General features: G+C 40.1%; 1 protein-coding gene across 1 annotated transcript in view; it reads right to left on the bottom strand.

The window, feature by feature from the left end:
• Wdr64 (WD repeat domain 64) overlaps nucleotides 1-22,757 on the bottom strand; it is a 111,150-nt gene that overhangs the window by 56,422 nt on the left and 31,971 nt on the right. The window contains exons 8-10 of the mRNA XM_052200715.1: nucleotides 21,970-22,104; nucleotides 14,167-14,246; nucleotides 2,977-3,116 (exon numbers count right to left, since the gene is read on the bottom strand). Of these exons, the coding sequence (XP_052056675.1) occupies nucleotides 2,977-3,116; nucleotides 14,167-14,246; nucleotides 21,970-22,104 (355 nt within the window). The remainder of the gene's footprint in view (nucleotides 1-2,976; nucleotides 3,117-14,166; nucleotides 14,247-21,969; nucleotides 22,105-22,757) is intronic.

Genomic DNA, 22,757 nt, shown 5'->3' with positions numbered 1-22,757 from the left:
ACAGAAAAGGGGAATGAATAAGAAGGAAATGCAGTGAGAGAGATGCAAGAAGATGCCGTGATGGTGAGATGCCAATGCCTGTGAGGACTCCAATACAGATGAGGTTGTGGCTGCCTGTTGTGTTCTGTCAACAGCTGCAAGCAGAGGGTGGCTGTGCTCTAGGGAAAGTGCTGATGCCAAAGCTTGGGACAGCCTACCAGGAGGAGTCCGTCAGCCCCGGAGATGCTTAGGAAGAAAAGAAAACCAAACCATTTCAGGAAGACTCTAAATTGGTTTAAGGGACAAGCATAGAAAATTCTCACTTTCACTAAACAAATCTTGGGGTGACAGAGTGGAGTATTTACAAGTCATAATTAAATTTTCCATATGTACAAGTGAACATAAATTACAAAAGAATACTCATGGTCTGGTAGCAGTAAGAGTAAAAATGCTGATTTTTCCAAACAAGTTGGGAATGCAATAATTTTAAAAAGGGATAATTTTAGCATTGGAAAAACCACTGAATTATGAAAGTGATTAAACTTTGAGAATAAAGAGGTGGGGTGACTAAAGTCACTAGCTACAAAACGTCATAGAAAAGCACAAGAGAAAGGCATTGCCTGCAGCCCTCTGTAAGAAACAACTAATAAGTAATGATAAAGGGAGTTTGGAAAATTAAGCATTGTGTACTCCAAAGGATGTGTATTCAGGTCCAGCAGTGGCTGCTGGCTTTTCTTCTGGCAAGCTTCACATTAGTTGCTATTAGCCAAAGGCATTAATAACTCCTTTTTCCCCTTGATGAGTGTTCGTTATAGAGTGAGCAGAATGAAATATCTGAGTGCTAGGAATTGATCTCAGATTCATAGAAAAGAGTACAACATCCCAATCCAAAAAAAAAAAATGGCATAACACTAACAAGGCACTCGGAATTCATGCACACGCAGGGACTGGAGAACCAGGAGAGGGGCTTCTCAAATACAATGACCAAAGGAAGTGCTATTAATATCACAGCAGAGCACAGACAGATAACAGGAAGATGTGTCATCGTGTTGCACCATAAGTACTCTTTAAATGGAATTTATATGAGCATCAGGACACTGCAAACCTCATCATTAGAGCCATCTTCAGAGCCAGTGTCATTTAGATGGAGTGAGCAATTTAGGAACAGATTAGTCTATCATGTATCAAGGGAGTCTGGGATTTGACCTGCCTTTCTAAACGTTACCCAGTGGCCACAAGAGGTTAATCATTGAATCAAATTGGGTTGACTCAATGAATTACATGATTTTACATTGTAAGGAGCCTGGAAATGTGTGAGGTGGTGAAACCCTTTGAGAGACATTATCACAGACAGATGATACATTTGAGAATGGGGTATGTATGACTGAAGTACAAATGGATTGTGTACAACAGTACTACAAGTGGATGGCAGGTGCTTGGCATGGTCTTTATAGGGAATTCAATGCAAAATTGCTTATTGAGTTGTTACTAAACAAAACAAACTGGACTTGCTAACTTCATCATCACATGTTGTCCTTTGTGTGATGACTGGCAAGGAAAGCAATGAGGTGAAAACATCAGCACACACATTCACACACACACACACACACACACACACACACACACATCATTTAAATGCCAAATACGCACGGGATGGGCTCAAAGTCCCTGCTCCTATCTGAGAATCTGACAGTTGATTTGTAGAGGGGGAAAGAGTTTTTAAGGGTGTTTTAAGGGTGTAGCCCATGGTATATTATTACAAAAGGAAAGGAAGAGAGAGGGAGGGAGGGAGGGGGAGAGGGAAGGGAAGAGAGAGGGGGGAGGGATGGGGAGAGATAGAGAGGAAGGGAGAGGGAGAGGGAGTAGGAGAGAGGGGGGAAGAGAGGGGGGAGGGAGGGAGAGAGGACACAAAGCTGGGAGGGTGAGGGAGGGTCAGATCTCAGGATATAGAAGTATGATCATATATAACAGTATATTTGACTGTTCTTTTATTTATTGTAGCTTTATCATATGTTTTTATAGCTGATTGTCATCTCATAATTATATCTTTCACAGAAATGATAGCACTAAGTTCCCCCTCTAAATCCCATGACCTCACCAGTCACACTTAGCAAGCTAGGTTTACAGAAGCAGGCATGAATCCCTCTTACTCAACGTGCCTTAAGTCCAGTTCCCACTGTTGATTACCTCCAAGATGTGTCGCTATTGAATCACCGACTGTATCTTGCCAGGCTCATGATTGCTGTGTCCGGAGGCCTTTTCAGCTTAGTAGAGCTACTGATTACTTTTCTCCCCTGGTAGCCTGCACACCTTCAGATACTATGAGAGTCAGTTTTCAAGGAGGAGGCCTATAGGTCAGTTCCAGCTCAGTTCCTCTAGACTATTTTTGTGTATAGACTATTCTTGCTAACTACAAATCTGGCAAATGGCTATTTAAACACTCAAACATCACTAATATGTAGATTACTTTAAACAGGACATTTAAGTCAGTTTCATAACAAAGCAAAACTTAGAAGCCCTTTTTTTTTCTATCCTTAATGATGATGAACTTATCTAGAAAAGGAGCCTCTGGTATTTTACTACAGAGGAGAATATTATCTGTTCTTTTCAATATGAAGGTTATACCTGTCTTTAAATATCTCCTCTCTTATACTGTTGTCAACAGAAACAGTACAGTGGCTGTTCTTCTCTATGCTGACATCAATCAGTTCCTCCAGAGAAAAATTACATATGCATGCATGTGCCAATGTATGTATGTATGTATGTATAAATGTATGTATGTATTTATATATGCAAGTATGCATTCACGCATACATACATGTGTGCACGTATGTATGTATGTATGTGTCCAGGTATGCATGCATGTGTGTATACATGTATTTGTCTATACGTCTGTGTATGCACACGTGTGTATATGCATGCTTATGCTAGGCCTCCATGTGGGTGACCTTAAGAACAAAGAGGCTCATTTTGGTTCCATTATTTTTTTCTTGTTACCTTTGCAGAGGAAAGGCTGATGACGTGTTGCTCCTTCTCGTTGCTTACGATCTCTGTGATGCTGAACATGTGCCCCACCAGCTTCCCCACTGGCTTAGTGCTGATATTGGGGTGCCACAACCGGAGGACTTTATCATCTCCTAAAAGGACGACAGTGACAGAGGCTTTGTATTCTCCAAGGTCAGAAAGTGTCCTTGCTTTATTTCTGTGGCTGTAATGAAACACCTTGACCAAAGCAACTTAGGGGAGCACGGGTTCATCTTAATTGACAATTTCAGGTTTGAATCCATCAGGGCAGGGCCATAAAGGCAGAAGGAATTTAAAACAGCTAGTCCTGACACACCCCCAGCCAAGAGCAGAAAGAGACGAACGAGCGCTTACTGCTTGTCTAGCTTTGCCTGCTCCTCCACCACAGGAAGGAGGCCCATGCTGTGGCCCACTCTCAGGCTGGGCTTTCCCACACCAACCACTGCAACCAAGGCAATCCTTACAGATGTGCTCATGGGCCAACCCCTCCTCGAGATCTTCCTTCCTGGTGATTCTAGGCTGTGGCAAGGTGACAATTAAAATTCGCCACCACAAAAAGCATCTCCCATCCAGTTAAATCTATTTTCCTAGCAAACCACAACCCGCATGTCCCCAGAGGCTTCCTTCTGTGAGTGGTTTGTGACGTTAGCCTTCTTGTGGTTCTGTCCTTGATCATCTATGTTCACATACAAATGTGAACTCTCATCAATAGTTCATGAATGCTTTTTCTTGATTCAATACTTCTCCACTCTGTCATGCACAAATACATTATTTATACTTTAGTTACTTCCAAAACATATTTCAGGCAGCTGGTCTTTTGTTTTTACAACCTTAAATTATGCAAACATTAAAATAATAAAAGAAACCAAGGGAAGAGGCAAACTGCTCACACTCTTCAGCAGGGCAAGTCATCTGCCTTTGATTTTTTCATTTTCCTTCTTCCTAAGGAGCCACAAGCACAAGCCATTTACACACCATTACTATGATAGCCTAGTTTTTTGTCTTTTAATTGTTAAAATCATCTGAGCACATAGAAAAATAATGAATCAAGATAGAAGGCTGAGATTGTAAAAAAAAAAAAAAAAAAAAAAAAAAACCCAAAACAAAAAACCAAAAGGTCTTCTTCCAGTTTGCTCTCAAACTAGAAACTAGAAACTTGCCCCAGTTTCTAGTTCTATTCCCTATAGGAAGTCATTGTTAACAGTGTTTGCAGTTTATTTATGAGTGAGTGTGTGTGTGTGTGTGAGTGTGTGTGTATGTGTGTGAATGTGTGTGTGTGTGAGTATGTGAGTGTGTGTATGTGTGTGAATGTGTGTGTATGTGAGTGTGTGTATGTGTGTGAATGTGTGTGTGTGTGTGTGTATACAACTACCTGTGTATGTCAGAAGTCAAATTCAGGTGTCTTATTTTTGAGACAGAATCTCTCTGAACCTGGAGCTCATCCTTTTAGCTAGTTGGGAGCCTGAGAAACTTCTCTCTCTCTCTTTCTCTCTCTCTCTCCTGTGTGTGTGTGTGTGTGTGATAACAGTTCAACACTCACACACAGGAGATGATGATTAAATCAGAATGTTATCTTTTATCACAGATACGTGTCGCTCTTTGTTGGGCACATTTTAAAATCCTGTCTGCTATGAAATAGTCAATTAACTGCTTTCATTTAAAAATCCCATCTAATGTTGAAATAGTCAGTTAACAGCCCTCAGCTACACTTAGGCTTACGGGCTGCAGATTGTGGGAAGGCATCCCCTGTGCCCAACTGTGTGCCTCCAGCCATCAGCCACCCGATCTCATCCTCCCTCCCTGTGCCCAACTGTGTGCCTCCAGCCATCAGCCACCCGATCTCATCCTCCTCCCCCGCGCCCTCCTCAGGCTCTGACAGCTACTGTCCTATACCCTCTTTATGATCAACTCTGTAATTTCCCATGAAAATATAGTATTTGTCTTTCCATGTTTGCCTTGTTTCATTAGCATGACATCTGCAAGTTTGTCCATGTTGCTATCAATGATGGAGAACCATGCTTTTTTTAAATTTTTATAGTTAAATAACTTTCCCTTGATAGTTCATAATCTCTTAACCATCATCCATGATGGGTAATTCTCTGGTTCTGTAGTTTCCCTTTTACTTTATTCAGGAATGCTGTAAAACAACAACAACAACAACACAGTTCATCTCTGTGTTCACATTTGTTTCTTACATTAGTTGCTAAAGTAAGTTTCCAGAAGTAGAAACATTATGTTAAATCATGTTTATGACTTTAAAATGCACTGCCAAGTTGCTTTCCAAAATGCTTCTACCACAACACAAGGCCAGTAGCTTTGTGTTCTGACCAGCATGTGGACGCTGTGATTTAAAGTATAAACAACTTTAATGCAGCTAAAATAAAACACAGATGCTGACAAGGGAACTCAGGTCCCTGTGCTTCTGCTGCAAGCACTCCTCCCCGAGGCCATCCCCAACTCCTTCATCCCGCTCTCATATTATACTGAACACATCATATCTAAATCACCAAACTGAATGATTTAATACTTTAAATCATTAAATCCTTAGGAGTTCTTACAATATAAAGATGTTAGATCACACAACTTCAAGAATATCATCTTGAAATTCCATAATAATTTTATGATTCAGCTTCCAGGATGATATTTAATGAGTTATTTGTGAAATAGAAAATCCAATATCTCAAAAAAAAATCTATATTTTAAAAATCATTAGACAATTTACTCTTTTTAAAACATAAATAAGTTATAGCTATGCATTTGTACACATAATAGAGGCCACTTAGAACAAATAAATTCCAAAATAATATGACATAGGCAATGAAGTATTTCTTCTTAGTCATGTAAAATCTGAACTCTGGTGCTTCATTCCCTGAAATTAATACTTGACTACACAACTGCAAGGAATCCAGGTAGGTGCCCAGGAAGAGAAGCCTTGCATGTGGAGCAAAACTAGCCAGTTTCTGCATGCACGTACACGTGTGTGTGACCCATAAGTGTGTGCTTGGGGGTTTTCACAGTGTAGGTACACAACCGCCTCAGGGTGCTTGAGAAAGTCAGAGGAGAACCTTTGGGTACCACCTTCTCCTCTCTACCTTGTTCTACTCAGGCTTTCATAATCAAGGGACAGTTATATATAAATCCTGAAATTCAATGTATCTATTTTACTTTATCTGCTAGTATGCATTTGGCCACCCACAGGACTGACTTGCCTATAAATTCTAGATAGTTTTTCTTTAAGCAGACATACTCATGTTGAAAGAACTAGCTAGATATGGGGAATAACTGGGTGACTTGGTAGCTAGATATTCATAGGTTAGCCACATGTAATAGATACAGATGCTCCAGTAATTCCAACTGTTTTGGGGGCCCCAAGAAAAAGAATTGTAATATTTTTCTCTACCCTTTTCATTCTCTCCCAATCCAATTCTTTAAGAACATACCAGAATACCTCCATATTTTACAAAAGAACTGAGGGTCATGTCAGTGTACCTGCTACATAATCATTAGCTAGTATTTGTTTATAATGAACAATCTACTAGGCTCCTCTTTGAGACAGCACTCTTTTGGGCTTAGATTGGTAGCCTACCAGGTAATACACAGTAAGGTTTCCTTAGGTAGTTAGTGAGCTATTACTTGGTTGCTTTGAGAAGTCACAGCTTGGAAGTTAAGTGTTAAGTGCCCATAGATGGTGGTCAGGTGAACACATATTGGACTCAAAAGGAACCTTTGCTGTTTTGTCATCTAATCCTTTTGTGAAGCTCAACTGTTTTTATCTAGCCCCTTAGATCTTGGAGTAGCATGAGAAGAAGACTGAAAAACCAAGACTTAGATGTTTTTTTGCTATGGACCAAAATGAGCCTTCTCAGAGTCCATGGTGAAGCCATAACCATCAATGTAGAGGCATTTTGGGGGAGGCTAGCTTTAAGTAAGGCCATAAAGATGAGGTCCTCATAAGAAGCAGGCAGCTTGCGCCTCATCTCCCCACCACATAAGGTGGCCATGTATATAAACAACGCGGAGATGGCCCTTATTAGGAGGTGACCATGTTGGTATTTTGATCTTGGACTGAACGCCTCTAGAACTATAAGATAATAGAATTTTGTTGTTTAAGCTACATAACCCATGGTATTTTGTTATGATGGCTCAATCTTATTAATACAGCAACACAGTATTAGAAGGTAGATAAGCAGGAAATTCTTAAATTTAAGTGGTAAGAGCAAGAATCAGTCTTTATTGAGAAATTTCTATCCATATGAAAATTTGATGGATCTTGAGGGTACATAAATTCTAGATATTCTTCTTTCCCAAAATCTACTTAAAATGATAATATTTTTACTTATTTTGTGTGCACATGCATGTAGGTGGGGTGGAAAACACCTGTGTGCTATGGTTCATGTGTTGAGGTTAAAGGAAAACTTGTGAGAACTGGTCCTCTTCTATTATGTGTATCTCAGGGGTTGAACTCAGGTTTGGCAAGTTTGGAGGCAAGTGCCTTTGCCTAATGAGCCACGTGACCCAAAGTCTACTTTTTAGGAAAAACAAATCATGTGCTTCTGAACTGAAGTGTGGCATTTCCTCTCTAGGGCTCCCTCTAGTCTCCCTTCCTGATGCCTGATGGATAAGAGGTTTTATTTCTGTGCTCTCTGGGCCTCAACCTTCCGCGGCACTAACCCTGTGACTGCGGCTGTTTGTTGTTTATATGATGAACTTTGCCTCAGTCCCTTGTGGTGAGGCTTGCCAAACAACATGTACATGATTTGTGCTTGTTAAGTAAGTTTTAATGTGAAAGCTAATGTATCATTTATTAGCCCTCCGTGGCTCTTGCTCTACTAGTGCAGTTAACATACACTGCAGTTGTTTTGTGAGAATAAATGAGCTTATACACGCCTAGCTGAACAAACTCTGACTGTTTTAAGTCCCTGGTTTGGGGTAGGCAGTGGGAGGAGCTTCCATACAGACATGAGAAGTATGAGTCTTGATTTGAAGTGTTTATAATCTAACATATCCACAAGGCAAGCATAAAATATATAAAGTATTCATTATTCAAATATGAATAATCAAATTATATCAAATATAGTGTACTACTTTTACCATTTATATCATAAATTATGGCTCATAAGGAGTTGATTCCCTGTGTTATTTTCCATTTAACTTATTCTCCTTCTTTTTTTTCTCTCTCTCCCTTTTCCTAAGTGAGGATTTAAACAAAGCTACTCATCAAAGACAGGCTTTTCTTTCTTCTAGAAAACTCATCCCGGCTGTCGTTACTCAGTCCCAGAGCATCACTTTTGATGAAGTGAGCTGGCTCAGATCATAGAGGACAGTGTGGGAGAGCACCCTGGTATACAGCGTCACAGTGGTCCAGAAAGGAGAAAACCAGGCTAAGGGCAAAGATAGTTGAATCATTCTTAGCCCTACCAGCTGACTAGCTGCATGGATTGTGTGTGGTAAATTATTTTCTTTGCAGGGGCCTGTTTCCTCATGTATAAAATGATGATCTTTCAAGATTTTGTCCTGCTCCATTCTAGCTTTAGAACGGCAAGGTTACTTCAGTGAGGGTAGAGAGCAAGCTCACATTGTTATAGCAACGAGGAAGCCTTGGGGGGAGGTGTTCAGTTACATGCTTCGAAGTAATGATTCCAATAATGCAGTATTGTTTCACCCTCATTGCTTTTCACCAGCAATAGCCAAGAAGTATTACTAGGCATGTTCTGAGATTTGCCCCTCAGGTTCACAATGACTGTAGTATTCCTGAAGTAGCTGTTACTACTACCAGGGGAAGTGAGGCCCTCTCTGGAAGAAAGTTTATGGCCTATGTATCACGTGAGGAAGAGTACAGCAGAGGACTTTTGCTTAAGTCCCCAGCAGTGTATTCTGTAATGAGGCAAGGCTCTAGGCTGAGTCACCAGTCAACAAGAGTATTACCCTGGGGGAAGGAGTGTTTACAGTTACTGAGAATTTGCAATTTCTGCTAATAGAGTCTTTATTAACTATGACAGTCCAAAAGATTGTGCATAGTAAAAAGTAGCAGTTGCTCATTGATCATACTAGAACATGACAGACAGCCTCTTGACCAGGGTTTTGCCTGTGTGCAGTGTGGAGAAAACAGTCTTCCCTCATCCAACCCCAGAGCAGGCCTACTGCTTGTGTGGATGCTAACTGAGTCTTCATAGAGTATGTGTGGTTCCTTCAGAATGAGCAGAAAGGCCACACGAGGCCACGTGATATGGAGCTCTCAAGATAGGCAATGCTTCAGTTATATCTTACGTTATCGTCTTCATCCGTTGACTCAGGCTCTGCCTTGTATTAGTGCTGTCTAGACTTGTCTTATTTCTGTTATTAGATTTTGAATTTGTGAGGGTTAAGAACACAATCTGATGTTCCTAACCCAATCTGATGGTTCAGAGCTCCTCATCATTAACAGTTACATAAAGATACTCGAATATAACATAAAAAAAAATGTACACAGTGCTTCTGAGTTATCAGAGGTGGAAGACCAGGGTTTTTATGTTCAGGACATTCCAAATGAGGCACCTAATTCTTGAAATGATAAATGAAAACAATATTGACTTTTTAAAACATGTGATGTTCAGCAAGTAATGCCTAGAAACTTAATTTTTACTTACTTATTTTTGTTGTTGTTGTTGTTTTGTAAGTACACAGGCTTGGTAGGCATCTGTTTGTTTTGCATGGGGTTTGTTTGTTTCCTGAAGAGCTTCGGTTTTACCAAGCTCATCACAGATCCTAGCACCACTTACACAGGCAGCTGTGCTGAGCAGAACAGCACTTGGACGTTTGTAGTCAGCAGCAGCACATGCAGTTTAGAGGCACATGTCTGAATCACTCATCAACAAGAGTATTGTCCCAGGGAGGGGTGTTTGTGTTTTCTACCACTAGAGCCTCCACATCTGTGGCAATTCGGTAAGTCAATCATGCCGGAAAGTACTAGCTGCTTATTGGTCATGCTGTTCGACATTTGATTGCCTTCATGAGAGCTCAAAAGCCCATAATTTATAGTATTTCTAAGCGGAAGTTGAGGATTTCATACTATGGTTAACACTGAGGTTAATGGCATCAGTGCCCTTATCTACAAACAGTAAAGTCATTCCCAGAAGTTTCACAAAAACATTTTCCCTTGGAATTGACTACAAAACTTTGCTTATAAAGAATTCTAAAATGATATCCATAGAGTTTTGACCTCTTTTGTGTGAGAGCAAGGAAAGGTAGTTAAGATGAATGTGTTCTTCATGTTTAGAATCCTTTGTCCAGCTATGTGAGTACTGCTTAGTCAAAGGGTTGGTTTTTCATTAGGATGCTAGGCTAATATTTTTATCTAATTGCAGACCTTTCCTGATGGGGCAGACTCTATTGCAGATTGATTCTTAGACGTTGTTATAGTTGGGGTATGGATTGTTCCTCTTGAACTCTGTTTGCACTGCTATTGAGAACTAGTGAAAGCTTTGGGAGTGGAAATGAGGTCAACAAAGGGAGGCCTTTAGAAAGGACCCTGGGAACATGGCTCCTTCCTGCCTCTCTATTTGCTAGATGCCTAAGGTAGATAGGACACTTCTGCCATGTTTTCTGGCTATGATGGTCTGCCTCTCTATAGCCCATAATAACAGGGCCCAATCACGAAGGATTAAGGCTTCTGCAAGTGTAAGCTGAAAGAAACCTTCCCTCCATTTAAACTGATTGCTTCAGGAAATCTGTCATGTTAATGAATGATGGTTAGTAAGGTATGCTCAGTGTGTCATCTACCAGATCACTTGATGCATCTCTGGAGCCCCCTCTACTTCCTTCTGGCTTGTTGTCTAGGCTTGGAATTGTACCCATGTACCCATTTCTAACAAGAAAAGATAAGCAAAGACAGTTATCTACTCAAGAAGAGGCTTCAGGGATCAAGAAATCATGATGGGATTTTCTTCAATAGGAAGTACCAAGCTCTAGCATTTGTTCCTGTATATGATGTTGACTCTGGCAGAGTCTCCTTTAATGGCCAGTGTAATGAGACGATGAGAGAGTCAGATGTTCATGTGTTCTTGGAATTGTCACTAAGTGCTAGGAAACATGCTTTGGTACACACATGGGTCTGCAGACATCGCCCATGAATGCCTTCCTTTCTTTTCTTCATACCTTTAGTTGAAGGTTCACAATATTGCAGTCATGGTTGCCTTGTTCTATTAAAAAGCTTTGTTCTATTTGAAGCTGTAGCTTTCTATAGACTATCCAGTAATATTTGGTAACAATTTTTAAAAATAGTATTTGAAACATAAGATAATTTCAAGAAATTATTTTGAAATGCTAAAAGTGGAATATAAATTCAAATATTAAATGTAGAGTGTGCTTGAAAATATGAGCTTTTAGATTCTTGGAAATTACCTTGCCCTAGTATAATAATCATCATCATCAACAGAAGAGGAAGAAGGAGGAGGAGAAGGAGGAAAGAATGAGGAGGAAGAAGAGGAGGAGGAAGAGGAGGAAAAGAAAGAGGAGGAGGAGAAGGAGAATTAGAAGAAGAAGAATTAGAAGAAGAATTAGAAGAAGAAGAAGAAGAAGAAGAAGAAGAAGAAGAAGAAGAAGAAGAAGAAGAAGAAGAAGAAGAAGAAGAAGAAGAAGAAGAAGAAACATGTCTTAGTTAGGATTAGTTAGGATTTCTATTGCTGTAAAGGGACACTTCTATTGCTGTAAAGGGACACCTTTACTGGGGCAACTCTTATAAAGGAAAACATTTAATTGGGGCTCATTTACAGTTTAGAGGTTTAGAATATATTGTTATCATGGCCAGGAAGCATGGCAGCATGCAGGCAAACACGGTGCTTGAGGAGTTGAGGGGTCTACATCTGGACCAGAAGGAAGCAAGAAGAGAGAGTGACACTGGGCCTGGCTTGGGCATCTGAAACCTCAAAGCGCACTGCAGTGCTACACCCCACCACCAAGAGTAGAGCTGTTTATACTTAGCAATACAGGCGCCTCAGGAGTTTTATCACAACAGAATCACAACAAACGTGATTTTGCTTATACATTGTAAATGGATTAGACTGACATTTATTTTTAAATACACTTTATTTATTTAATTTTTTGAGTGTCTATATGGAGGGGGCACATGCATCACAGTGCACATGGATGTAAGTGAGGAGACAACTTGTGGGAGTCAGTTCTTTCCTTCCACCATGTGGGTTTTGTGATTGAACTCAGGAGATCAGGCTTGGCTCAGAGTACCTTTAATCACTGAGTCATTTCATTGATCTCCAAAACTAACATTTATTGAGAACTTATTAGTTCTAGGCATCTATTCATTGTCTTAATTCTAAATACTACCATATGAAACACAAAGTTTTCTTATACTTAGACTCTATAAGCAAGTAGTATCACTAAGTCCACTCAAGATGAGATTGAAGCTTTAAAGGGATTTACACCCAGCCTGACTCCACAGCCCAGACTCATAGTCATCACAGTAGAGCCGAGCAGAAGTCTGAGCCCAAAGGTTAGTACACTCCTCCACCTTCCCACGAAGCTTCCCATGTTGCCTTCCTTCCTCTTGCTCTTAGCAAAGGGCCATTCCCATCCGCTACCTTACTATCCCTTGAAGGCTGGTATTCTTAAGGTTCTGGCCTTGGCCTCTCCTGTCTGCTGAGTTACTGTCTAATGCCTCTATCAACTGGTGCTTGACCTTTCTGATCATAGACAGGAACTCCAGGATTCCTTTCAAATTAGGGAGCTCATGGTCTCACTTAGAAAAAAAAAATCCTAGAAAAGTTAAAGCCATAAAGGCAAACTGTGAAACACCACACTAAGGCAGAGGAAAATTCATTTCACATATGCTTGGGCTAAGAAAGGTATTTTTCTTTTCTTTTTGAGATTATAATAAAATTATATTATTTCTCCCTTCAGTTCTTCCCTCCAACTCTCCCATATACCTCTCTTTGCTTTCTTCAAATTCAGGGTTTCTTTTTTTCATTAATTGTTGTTACATGCATATATATATATATATATATATATATATATTCTGCTCAGTCTGAATAATGTTATTTATTTGTATGATTTGGGAGCTGACCATTTGCCATTTGAGAGTGGAGAACCAGTTGGTATGTTCTTCCCTAGAAAAGACTATTTCTCCCACTCTCAGCATTCTCTAGATGTTTGTAGTTCTTTGTGTAGGATTGAGGCCTTGTAGTCTGCACTGGCTAGCTTTGTGTGTCAACTTGACACAGACTGGAGTTATCACAGAGAAAGGAACCTTCCTTGAGGAAATGCCTCCATGAGATCCAGCTGTGGGGCATTTTCTCAATTAGTGATCAAGGGGGGAGGGCCCCTTGTGGGTGGTGCCATCCCTGGGCTGGTAGTTCTGGGTTCTATGAGAAAGAAAGCTGAGCAAACTAGGGGAAGCAAGCCGGTAAGTAACATCCCTCCATGGCCTCTGCATCAGCTCCTGCTTCCTGACCTGCTTGAGTTCCTGACTTCTTTGGTGACAAACAGCAAAATGGAAGTGTAAGCTGAATAAATCCTTTCCTCCCCAACTTGCTTCTTGGTCATGTTTATGTAGGAACAGAAACCCTTACTAAGACATGATCTTTTACCCTGTTCACTTTGGCATGTCTATTATTGTTCCGGTTCAGGTCATGCGTAGGTAGTCAGGTGGGTGAGACCATGGGTGCAGCTTCTGCCATTACTAAGAGATGCGCCTCACAGCAAACTCCCTGATCCTCTAGCTCTGACAACTTTTTCAGCCCCTCTTCCTCAATCTTCCCTGAGTTTAGGTGTTATAATGTTTTATGGATATATCCACTGGGACTGAGCTCCACAAGTCTGCTTTTTGACTGGCTGTGTTTTTCTGCAATGGACCCCATCTTTTGCAAAGGGAAGTTTCCATGATCCTTATCAAGGGGTAAGGACTAATCTTATGTGGGTGTAAGAACAAATGTTTAGAATGTAGTTGAGAACTGATGCTAGTTTAGAAAAGTGCTGGTTATAGCTTCTCTTCCAAGGTCCATGATTTCACTATCCCTGAAGGAAGGCTTTGTTAAAGTAGGACATCATCTCCAATAGCTGCAGTGAATAGAACAGAACATTTAAATTATTCTAGAAGGTGATTGCTGGCCATAAAACACAAAGAGAGGCCTGTGAGGAAACCAGAATAATCTATGATGGGAGCTGTCCTCTTACCTCCAGTGACAATCACATTTGCTTTAACGCAGTAACAGAAGCTGTTGGCTCCTCTTGGCATGGCAAATTCTCTGACAGGCCTGGGAGTCAAAATGAGATGGGAAACATTAATTGCAACTTAGAACTAGATTGTGCTTAATGGCCTCATTTCTAAATTGGTTATAAATCTATTTATCCATAATTACTCTGATAAGTAATGGCAGATTATTCACCAAGGCACAGATCCTCTTAATTCCCTGTTTTAGTTTGGAAGACCCTAAGTTAATGATGCATTGAGAGGTAGTAGAGCCTCTAACAGGTGGGGTCTAACACCTAGGGGTCAGGATTTCTTGCTTTGCCTCATGAGTGCTGTTAGGTGATAAACAGTTTTCTCCACCATGGGTCGTCCTCCCCAGCCACCCCTGCCACCATGACACGATATAGCAAGTCCAAAATTAATAGCAAGGGCCAAATCAGCAAGGACTGAAACTTCCAAAATTGTGAGCCATAATGACCCATTTTCCTTGTATTATTGATTGACCTGAGATGCTTGTAACAGCGGTGGAAAACAGGCTAAATATTTAAAAACCATTCTTAGTTTGTCAATGTTACAAATACAGCTGGCACACTGGATTTCACCCTTGGGCCATTATTTTCTTACTCTTGCTTGAGGTATGGGAACATGAATCTTGAGTCAGTACAGGGCTATGATTGTTTTCAGATTCTCTTCTCAAAATGCTTTTTAGTACTTTAGATCTTAGGGTAATCAGAAAGGGGGATGAAAGTCTATTAAGCACTCAAAGTTATAAGCACCAAAGCAGGCACATTACAACAGTTGATTTAAATGGTTTTATGTCTATAAAAGTCTTAATTCCCTTTTACAGATGGGAAAACTGAGGCTAAGTTGAACCTATAGTCATAGAATAAGTGCTGGGACAGAAAGTGGTATTGTCCCATTCGATAGCAAATTTATGGAACATTGTCCTCTTTGCACTATAATACTCTGTCTCTGAACTGAGCACCTAAGGAAAAGTAATGTTGGGCATTCTCTTGCTTACCTGGGGGAAGCTGCCAAGCTGTGACAGGGTTAGGTGCTCAGCATGGATGCTACAACAGGACAGCATGTTATGTGGTAATTAACTGCATGGGTTTATCAGCTTCCTGGTACATAGTTCTAACTCTAAAAAATCTGTACAAAATAATAACCAGTACGCAAATCATTTCTGATATTAAAATTTCCTGAGAGTTTCTTTTCCTGCCTTTTTAGAAGATATGCTGATTTCCATTTTAACAGCTGACCAATTAAGTGTTTGTATAAATACAGTTTCATCCGCAGACTCATTATAGGAAATTGCAGAAATAGGAACATGTTGCATTAGGAATGGAGGAACCCAACTGTGCTCTTGTGATGGCTCTCTGGTGGCCATGGTCGTCCAGGAAAACATGGTCACAAGTATCACTTGAGAAATCTCTTCAGCTTCTAGATTTAGAAAGAATGGCCGGAGAGAGAGAAGAGGGCACAGCTGAGAGGTTCCCGGAACATCTGACAGATCAAGGAGCCCTGTTTGCTGAGGTTGTCTGAGTATTTTTATCTCCTTGCTTCCTGACTCTAGCTGTAATCAGCAGAGATGTAATTACCACACCCCAAATTCCAAGAGAACGGTAAATATTAGGAAGTCCAGGGTTCATCTGGAAGACAGACTCCTGACTATTGTGAAATAGACGCTGTTTGCCGCAAACGACGCAGTGAACTAGTTGATTGACAAGTAAAGGCTGCCAGATATTATGCTTGTGACTTTTAAGGATCAGCTTTGTGGGACTTTATGCAGCATGGAAATGAAAGCTTTCTACACCAGACTGTGTGCATGTGAATGGAATAGAAAATAGGGATGACAAAAAAAAATAAAACAAGAATGTGAAAATATTACTAAATCAACTCTTTTCATAAGGTTACCACATACTACTGTGCCACACACAAAACTCTGTCTAGAATCAAATAGCTATCTGGTCATATTTTCCTTGACAAAACGTCAGCATCTGAGATGAGATGTGTGGATCTCTGCAATAGTCGGCCTTCTATTCATGACGGTCTCTGTTGATGTACCATGTCCTGAGAGCAGCCTCTCCTGAGCCTCCCGCCAAAACCCTGAAAGCTACAGCAACGCCATTACTTCATTTCTATTGTTTGTTTACTGTATGCCTTTCCCACTGGAGCCTGTGACAGCAGAATGGGCTTTTTAAATTATTTATTTTATTTTTTGAGATTGTAATATCATTACGTCATTTCTCCTTTCCTCTTCTTCCCTCTAAATCCTCTCCTATATCCCTCCTTGACACTCTTTCAAATTCGTGGCCTCTTTTTATATGAATTGTTGCTATATCCACTTATGTATATACATAAATATTTCTAAATGTAACCTGTTCAGTCTGTATAATGTTGTTTGTATGTATGTTTTAGGGGGCACTGACCATTTGGTACTGGAAAACCAACTGGTGCCCTCTTCCCCAGGGAAGACTGTTTCTCCTGCTCTCAGCATTCCTTACTTGCCAATATTTCTTTGGGTAGGGTCAAGACACCATGGGTTTTCTCACATCTATTGATATATTTGTTGATGTTTTTCTTGTTCAGCTCATGTTTAGACAGTCATGTTGGTGAGACTTCATGAGTTCTGACAGTTTCTAGGAGATACAATCTCACAACAAATTTTCTGATGCTCTGGTTCTTAATCTTTCTGTATCTTCTTCTTCAATGTTCCCTGGGCCTTAGGTGAGGGAGTTGTTTATTGGGACATATCTACTGAGACTGGGCTCCGCAACTCTGTGATTTTGTTTTGTTTTGTTTTTTAATTGGTTGTAGCTTTTCTACAGTGATTTCTGTTTATTTGAACAAGGAAGTTTCCTTGATGAGGAGCAAGGACTACACTTAACTCTGGCCATAAGACAAATATTTAGAAGTTAGGAGTTGTACTGGCTTTAGTAAAGCGGTGGTTTTAGGTTCTTTTTAAAGACCCATGACTTTGCTAGCCCTGGGTATTTGGTTAGGTTTCCACTACCGGGTATGGTTTCATTCTTGTTGAGTGGCTCTTAAGTCAAACTGAAGAGTTGTTGGTTACTATCTCGGCATGTCTGCTACTACTGCGCCCTTAAGGTTGTGGTTCCATGCTGGTCATTGCTCTGATGCACAGGCATCATAGCTGGGTAGGAATATCAATCACTTCTCTCCTTTGGAAGCACCTTCTGGTACCCACATGGCATCTCACAACTGCCTGTAATGTCAAGATCTGACACCTTCAAACAGATATGCGTGGAGGTGAAACACCAATGCACATAAAATGAAAAGAAAGATATTAACCTAGAAAACTGGAATACCCAAAACATAATCCACACATCAAATGAGGTACAAGAAGAAAGGAGGAGTGGCCCCTGGTTCTGGAAAGACTCAGTGAAACAGTATTCGGCAAAACCAGAACGGGGAAGTGGGAAGGGGTGGGTGGGAGGACAGGGGAAGAGAAGGGGGCTTACGGGACTTTCGGGGAGTCGGGGGCTAGAAAAGGGAAATAATTTGAAATGTAAATAAATTATATCGAATAAAAAAAAAGAGTCTGGGAAGTAGAAGGGAGAAGGATAAGATAACTCTGACTCAAAATTCTATTACTGTGAGGTAACATACACAAATTGGTGACTGGTGGGGATCATAAAGAACAAAGAGCTATACAAGGTACAAGTATCCAACTGGCTAATGGACAGAATCTGATGTCACCAGGCAAAATGTAACATGGTACAGTCGGTATGTTTTGAATGGTGGTTCCTATATAACCATTTGAATGTAAAGGGCTATGGAATCTTCCTGTAAGCTAATAAACATGCACACTTAAGTCTAAGTATCACTGTGTGGGAAAAGATGACTATCATCCTTGAGGAGCATTAAGACAGTGAGAGGGAAAGGTTTTGGTGGCAGAACTCTCAGAATTCCATTGCCTAGGGCAAACTCAATATAAAGGCTCACATTAATAAAGAATGAATAGCAATATGCAAACTCCTGGACTTCTAGAATCCAGGAACACAAATTCTTCATGAATAAGATGAGCAATGCTCACCATCTGGGGCTTAATGATTCCCCAGGAGCAGGTTGGGCACCACCTAGAGAGCTGTGGGTGGAGGTAGACACATCAAGTGCAGACAGTGAATGGCGGTAGACACATCAAGTGCAAGCAGTAAATGACGAGTTCTCTTTCCAAAATGACTTTGAGAGGAAGAAAGGATGCTGTTCAATCATGAGGAGACTGTCAGCAAAGAAAGTTTCCTCAGAGCTAGACACAGTAGCTTATGCCAGTCATACTAGCCTTTAGGAAGAGGAGACAGAACTGGGAATTTAAGGCCAGTCTCTTCCATGTAGGAAGTTTAAGGCCAGTCTGGGGTACACGGTGATGCAGAACAAGTCGAGTCAGATACAGTGACATAGTCATTACAGGTTGAAAGTACAGAGTGAATGAGTCTCAAGAACGTGGAGAAGACAGAGGGATTGAGCAAAGGTCTTCAATGAAGAATCAGATACTTGTCCTCTGTAATGACAAGGAAAGTGAAGTAAGGATGACCCTAGACAATCTTGAAGGTTGTTGTATGTCAGAAAATCTCCCTTGAGCCCCTAGATTTGTGTATCATACAGAAGGATAGAAAAGCCTGTGGAGAGCAGAGGGAGGGGATGCTTGGAAGAGTCGCTGAGGCAGTGGTAGAGGAAGTGGATCAATGTGGAGAGGAGGCTGGGAGTGGAGGTTTGGGACTCTGCTAAGCTAAAGGGCTAGGATTTGGCTGAGTGATGTGGGTAGTCAGGGGTGTATATGCCACATACAATGAGGAACTATGAACTCAGGTGCCCAACATAATGCTGAGTGAGGAAAGACGGTGAAGGAGAGACAAAAGCCAAGACAACAAAACAAGAGAGCTCAGTGAGGTCATTTAGTGGATACAGTGGAGCTATGTCTTTAACAAGGTTCAGAGATCTGAGATACTGGTGCTGGGGTTTCTGAAGAGATGAGATCTAAGTGGAGGGTAAGGACCTGTGTGCTGTGGCAGCTAACTACGCTGGTTAGTTTTAAATGTCAACTTGCTACTATCTAGAACCACAATGTGGAATCAATCAAGGAGTTACTATTATTAAAATTTTCCTGAGGGTGTGTCTGTGGGAGATTGGCTCAACTGCTTCAGACGAGAAGCCAGCCCAATGTGGACAGCACCATTTCACAGGCTGGGCTCTGAACTGGATAAGAATACAGAAAGTTGCCATTGGTCAGGGTATTTGTCAATACAACAGAAATGGTTATTGGTTTTTACTTTATCACATTATCACTGACAATAGGTAAGAACCCTTATCTTAGCAATATTCTCTAAGAAGGAAGAAATACTTAGCTCATACCTCTAAGTCCAGATACAGTGTGCTTGTTCACACCTGCTGTAATTTGTTGATAAAATCATGGATAAATATAATAATATCTCCATTCTTTCATTCTAGTTCATTCTAGAAGATGTTTGACCTCTCTGAACTTTGCAGAAAGCTAGCAATTAACACTCCTATTTCTGAACTTTTGTATGTATTCCTAAAAGTGTGTCATGGTTCTTAAGACACTCCTTGACATTGCTGGTTATCACCCTGTGTGTTGGTATGCTAGCAAATATTTACAATGGCTTAGTGGCTAAGAGCACTGACTGCTCTTCCAGAGGTCCTGAGTTCAAATCCCAGCAACCATATGGTGGCTCATAACCATCTGTAGTAGAATCCAATGCCCTAATGCATTCATGTACATAAAATAAATATATAAATCTTTTTTTAAAGAAAATATAAGGCATTTTACCGTCATTTGTTTCCTTTCATGCTCTTCTCTCTTATATAAACAGGTAACCCAAGTAATTTCCTCACTTTAAAGAGATTCTCATAGTATTTCTGGCAAGCAGGTTTACTCACAACAAATTCCTTTGACTTGTGTCTGAGAAAGATGTAATTCTCTTTTCTTTTCTCTTTTATTTCCTTCTTCCTTTAATTATTTATTTATTTTGAGATTAAAGTCTCATGTATCCCACATAGATCTGAAACTGGCTAAATTGCTGGAAGTCAAGGATCACTTTGAACTCCTGATTGTCTGCTAGAAGTACTGAGATTACAGGAATGCCCGACCACACTTGATGTTCTTTATATTTGAAGAGTAATTGCACAGAATTTTAGGCTGTTTGCTTGTTTGTTTGTTTGTTCGATGGTTTTGTTTTTTCTTCTCAACACTATTCTATATTACTCTCTTGCTTGCACAATTTCTGCATATATATAATCACACACACATATATTATTCTTTCTTACTCATAAGTTATTAGAAAATACTTAATCAGATTGGAAATTAGTCAGATATTATTTAAACTCACAGTTAAAGGTATTTTTCTTAGCCCTAATGAAAGATATTCTTCAACTGCTTAAGAAAGAAAAAGAAAGATGGAAGGGAGAGAGAGAGAGAGAGAGAGAGAGAGACAGACAGACAGACAGACAGACAGAGTGTGTTTCCCATAGACTTACCCACAAGCTCATTTGATGAGCTCAATTGAACAAATTCTGACTTGATTCAACTTGACATGAAACTAGCCAGCATAAATCTTATTTAAAAATTATCTTAAAATGTGATGTTATACAGGTGTATTATAAGTAATATACCTATGAAACTTAGATGATATATTCACCTAGTAACAGACTGTCTGTCTATATGTCTGCCTATTAGGGACTCTGTCAAACTCCCAGTCTAGGGGACATTTTATTTACTGATTGATGTGGCAGATTGTCCTGTGGGTATATAAGAAAGCAGAGCAAGCTATAAGGAACAAACTAGTAACCAACACTCCTCCATAGCTTCTGCATAAGTTTCTGCCTCTGGGCTCCTGTTATGAATTTCCTGGAAGATAGACTGCAAATTGTAAGATGCAATAAACCCCTTTCCACCTAACATATTTTTAGTCATAGTGTTTTATCATAGAAATCCTGACTAAGACAAGTTTCTTCACCTTAGAAATTTCCCATGCGACCACTTGAGATTCCTGTTACTGTCATCAGCCTTAGGCAACTAGTGATCCAAATTCTGTCTCTATAAATCTGTCTTATGAGGCATTTCAAATAAATGGAATCATATCATACACAGAAATTTTATCCAGCTCTGTCCCTTAGTTTTGAAGTTTATCTGTTATAGCAAATATCTTAAAAACTTTAAGAATTCAAATGCCATAACAGTTATTAGGAAATATTTAACGAGATTGAAAATGAGTCAGCTATTTATTCAAACTCAAATTCTATGGGAACATTAGCTGGTGTGTTTGTGATAGATACAATATAACTGGCTACATATAGATGATAAGCATGGTTTGTTGACTAACTAAAGTGATTTTGAAGAATAAGCTTTTACCAATAAAATAATGTTTAAAATATAGATAAAGGTCTACAGTATTATTACAATATATTAAACCAGTAAGCTTTTTTTTTTTTTTTTTTTTTTGGAGTACTGGATATAGAACCCAGGCTCTCACAAATGCTAGGCATGTTCTTCAGCTCTGAGTTTTATCTCCAGTCCCCAGTAAACAACAATTGAGCAGCAGCTGCTTGAAGGGTAATATCATGTTTAGATTTATATGACTGACTTTCATTTTCCCTGAAGGTCTAATTAGCTCTGCCAAGCTAAGGGAAGGGCCAGCTTCTGGTGTGTTTGAAAACTACTTTGAACATTATAAGGTTGTGATGAGCTTATCATTGTAAATGATGAGAGTCCCAGAATGCTCATGTAGGCACACTGTTATACTTACAGATTGTCCTCAAGTCTCTTCAAGGATTCCAAAACTAACGAATGGACGCTATCTAAGGAGCAGGAGCCAAAGCAATTGAGAGCTGGAATGTATCTGATTTTCATAACCCAATCATTATGCAGCTTCCTTTTAACACTGGGAATGAGAAGGGGGGCCATTATGTCAGACACACAAACATACAATGCTCATTTTGTTTCTACTCAGCATTTCATTTAGATGAATCAAATCATAACCCTGAGCTGTGCTAAGTCTACAGGTTCACTGTAGCTCTATGCTCCGCACTGTTTTCAGCTGGTTAGCTTGTCAGTCTAGCATATTTAAAGTAAAAAAAAAAAACAAAACAACAACAACAACAACAACAACAACAAAAACCGGAACTTTGCAAGACTCTTGTCAAAACTTGAGCTACAACCTCAGCAGTAAAGGTGCGACTCAAGTTGATTGGATTTTGGATCACTCAGGAAACAAATCTGTAGATACTTATGTGAAGAGAAGTTTAACTGAGGAAGGACAGACCACCCTGAATATGGTAACACTGTCCCATGGGCTGGAATCCTGGAATAAAAGCGTGAGTCACAGTCCTCTCACCTCATCAAGATGAATGGAGTCCTCACTGTGATGGAGGTCTCTCCACGATGGAGGTCTCTCCATGATGGAGGTCTCTCCATGATGGAGGCCTCACCATGACGAAGGTTTCTCCATGATGGAGGTCTCGCCATGATGGGCTGTATCCCTTATAAACCAAGAGCCAAAACAAACCCTTCCTTCCTTAATTTAGTTTTTCAGAT

This window comes from Apodemus sylvaticus, chromosome 12 (assembly GCF_947179515.1).
Source record: "Apodemus sylvaticus chromosome 12, mApoSyl1.1, whole genome shotgun sequence".
Taxonomy (NCBI): domain Eukaryota; kingdom Metazoa; phylum Chordata; class Mammalia; order Rodentia; family Muridae; genus Apodemus; species Apodemus sylvaticus.
This window is presented reverse-complemented; position numbering and strand designations above follow the sequence as displayed.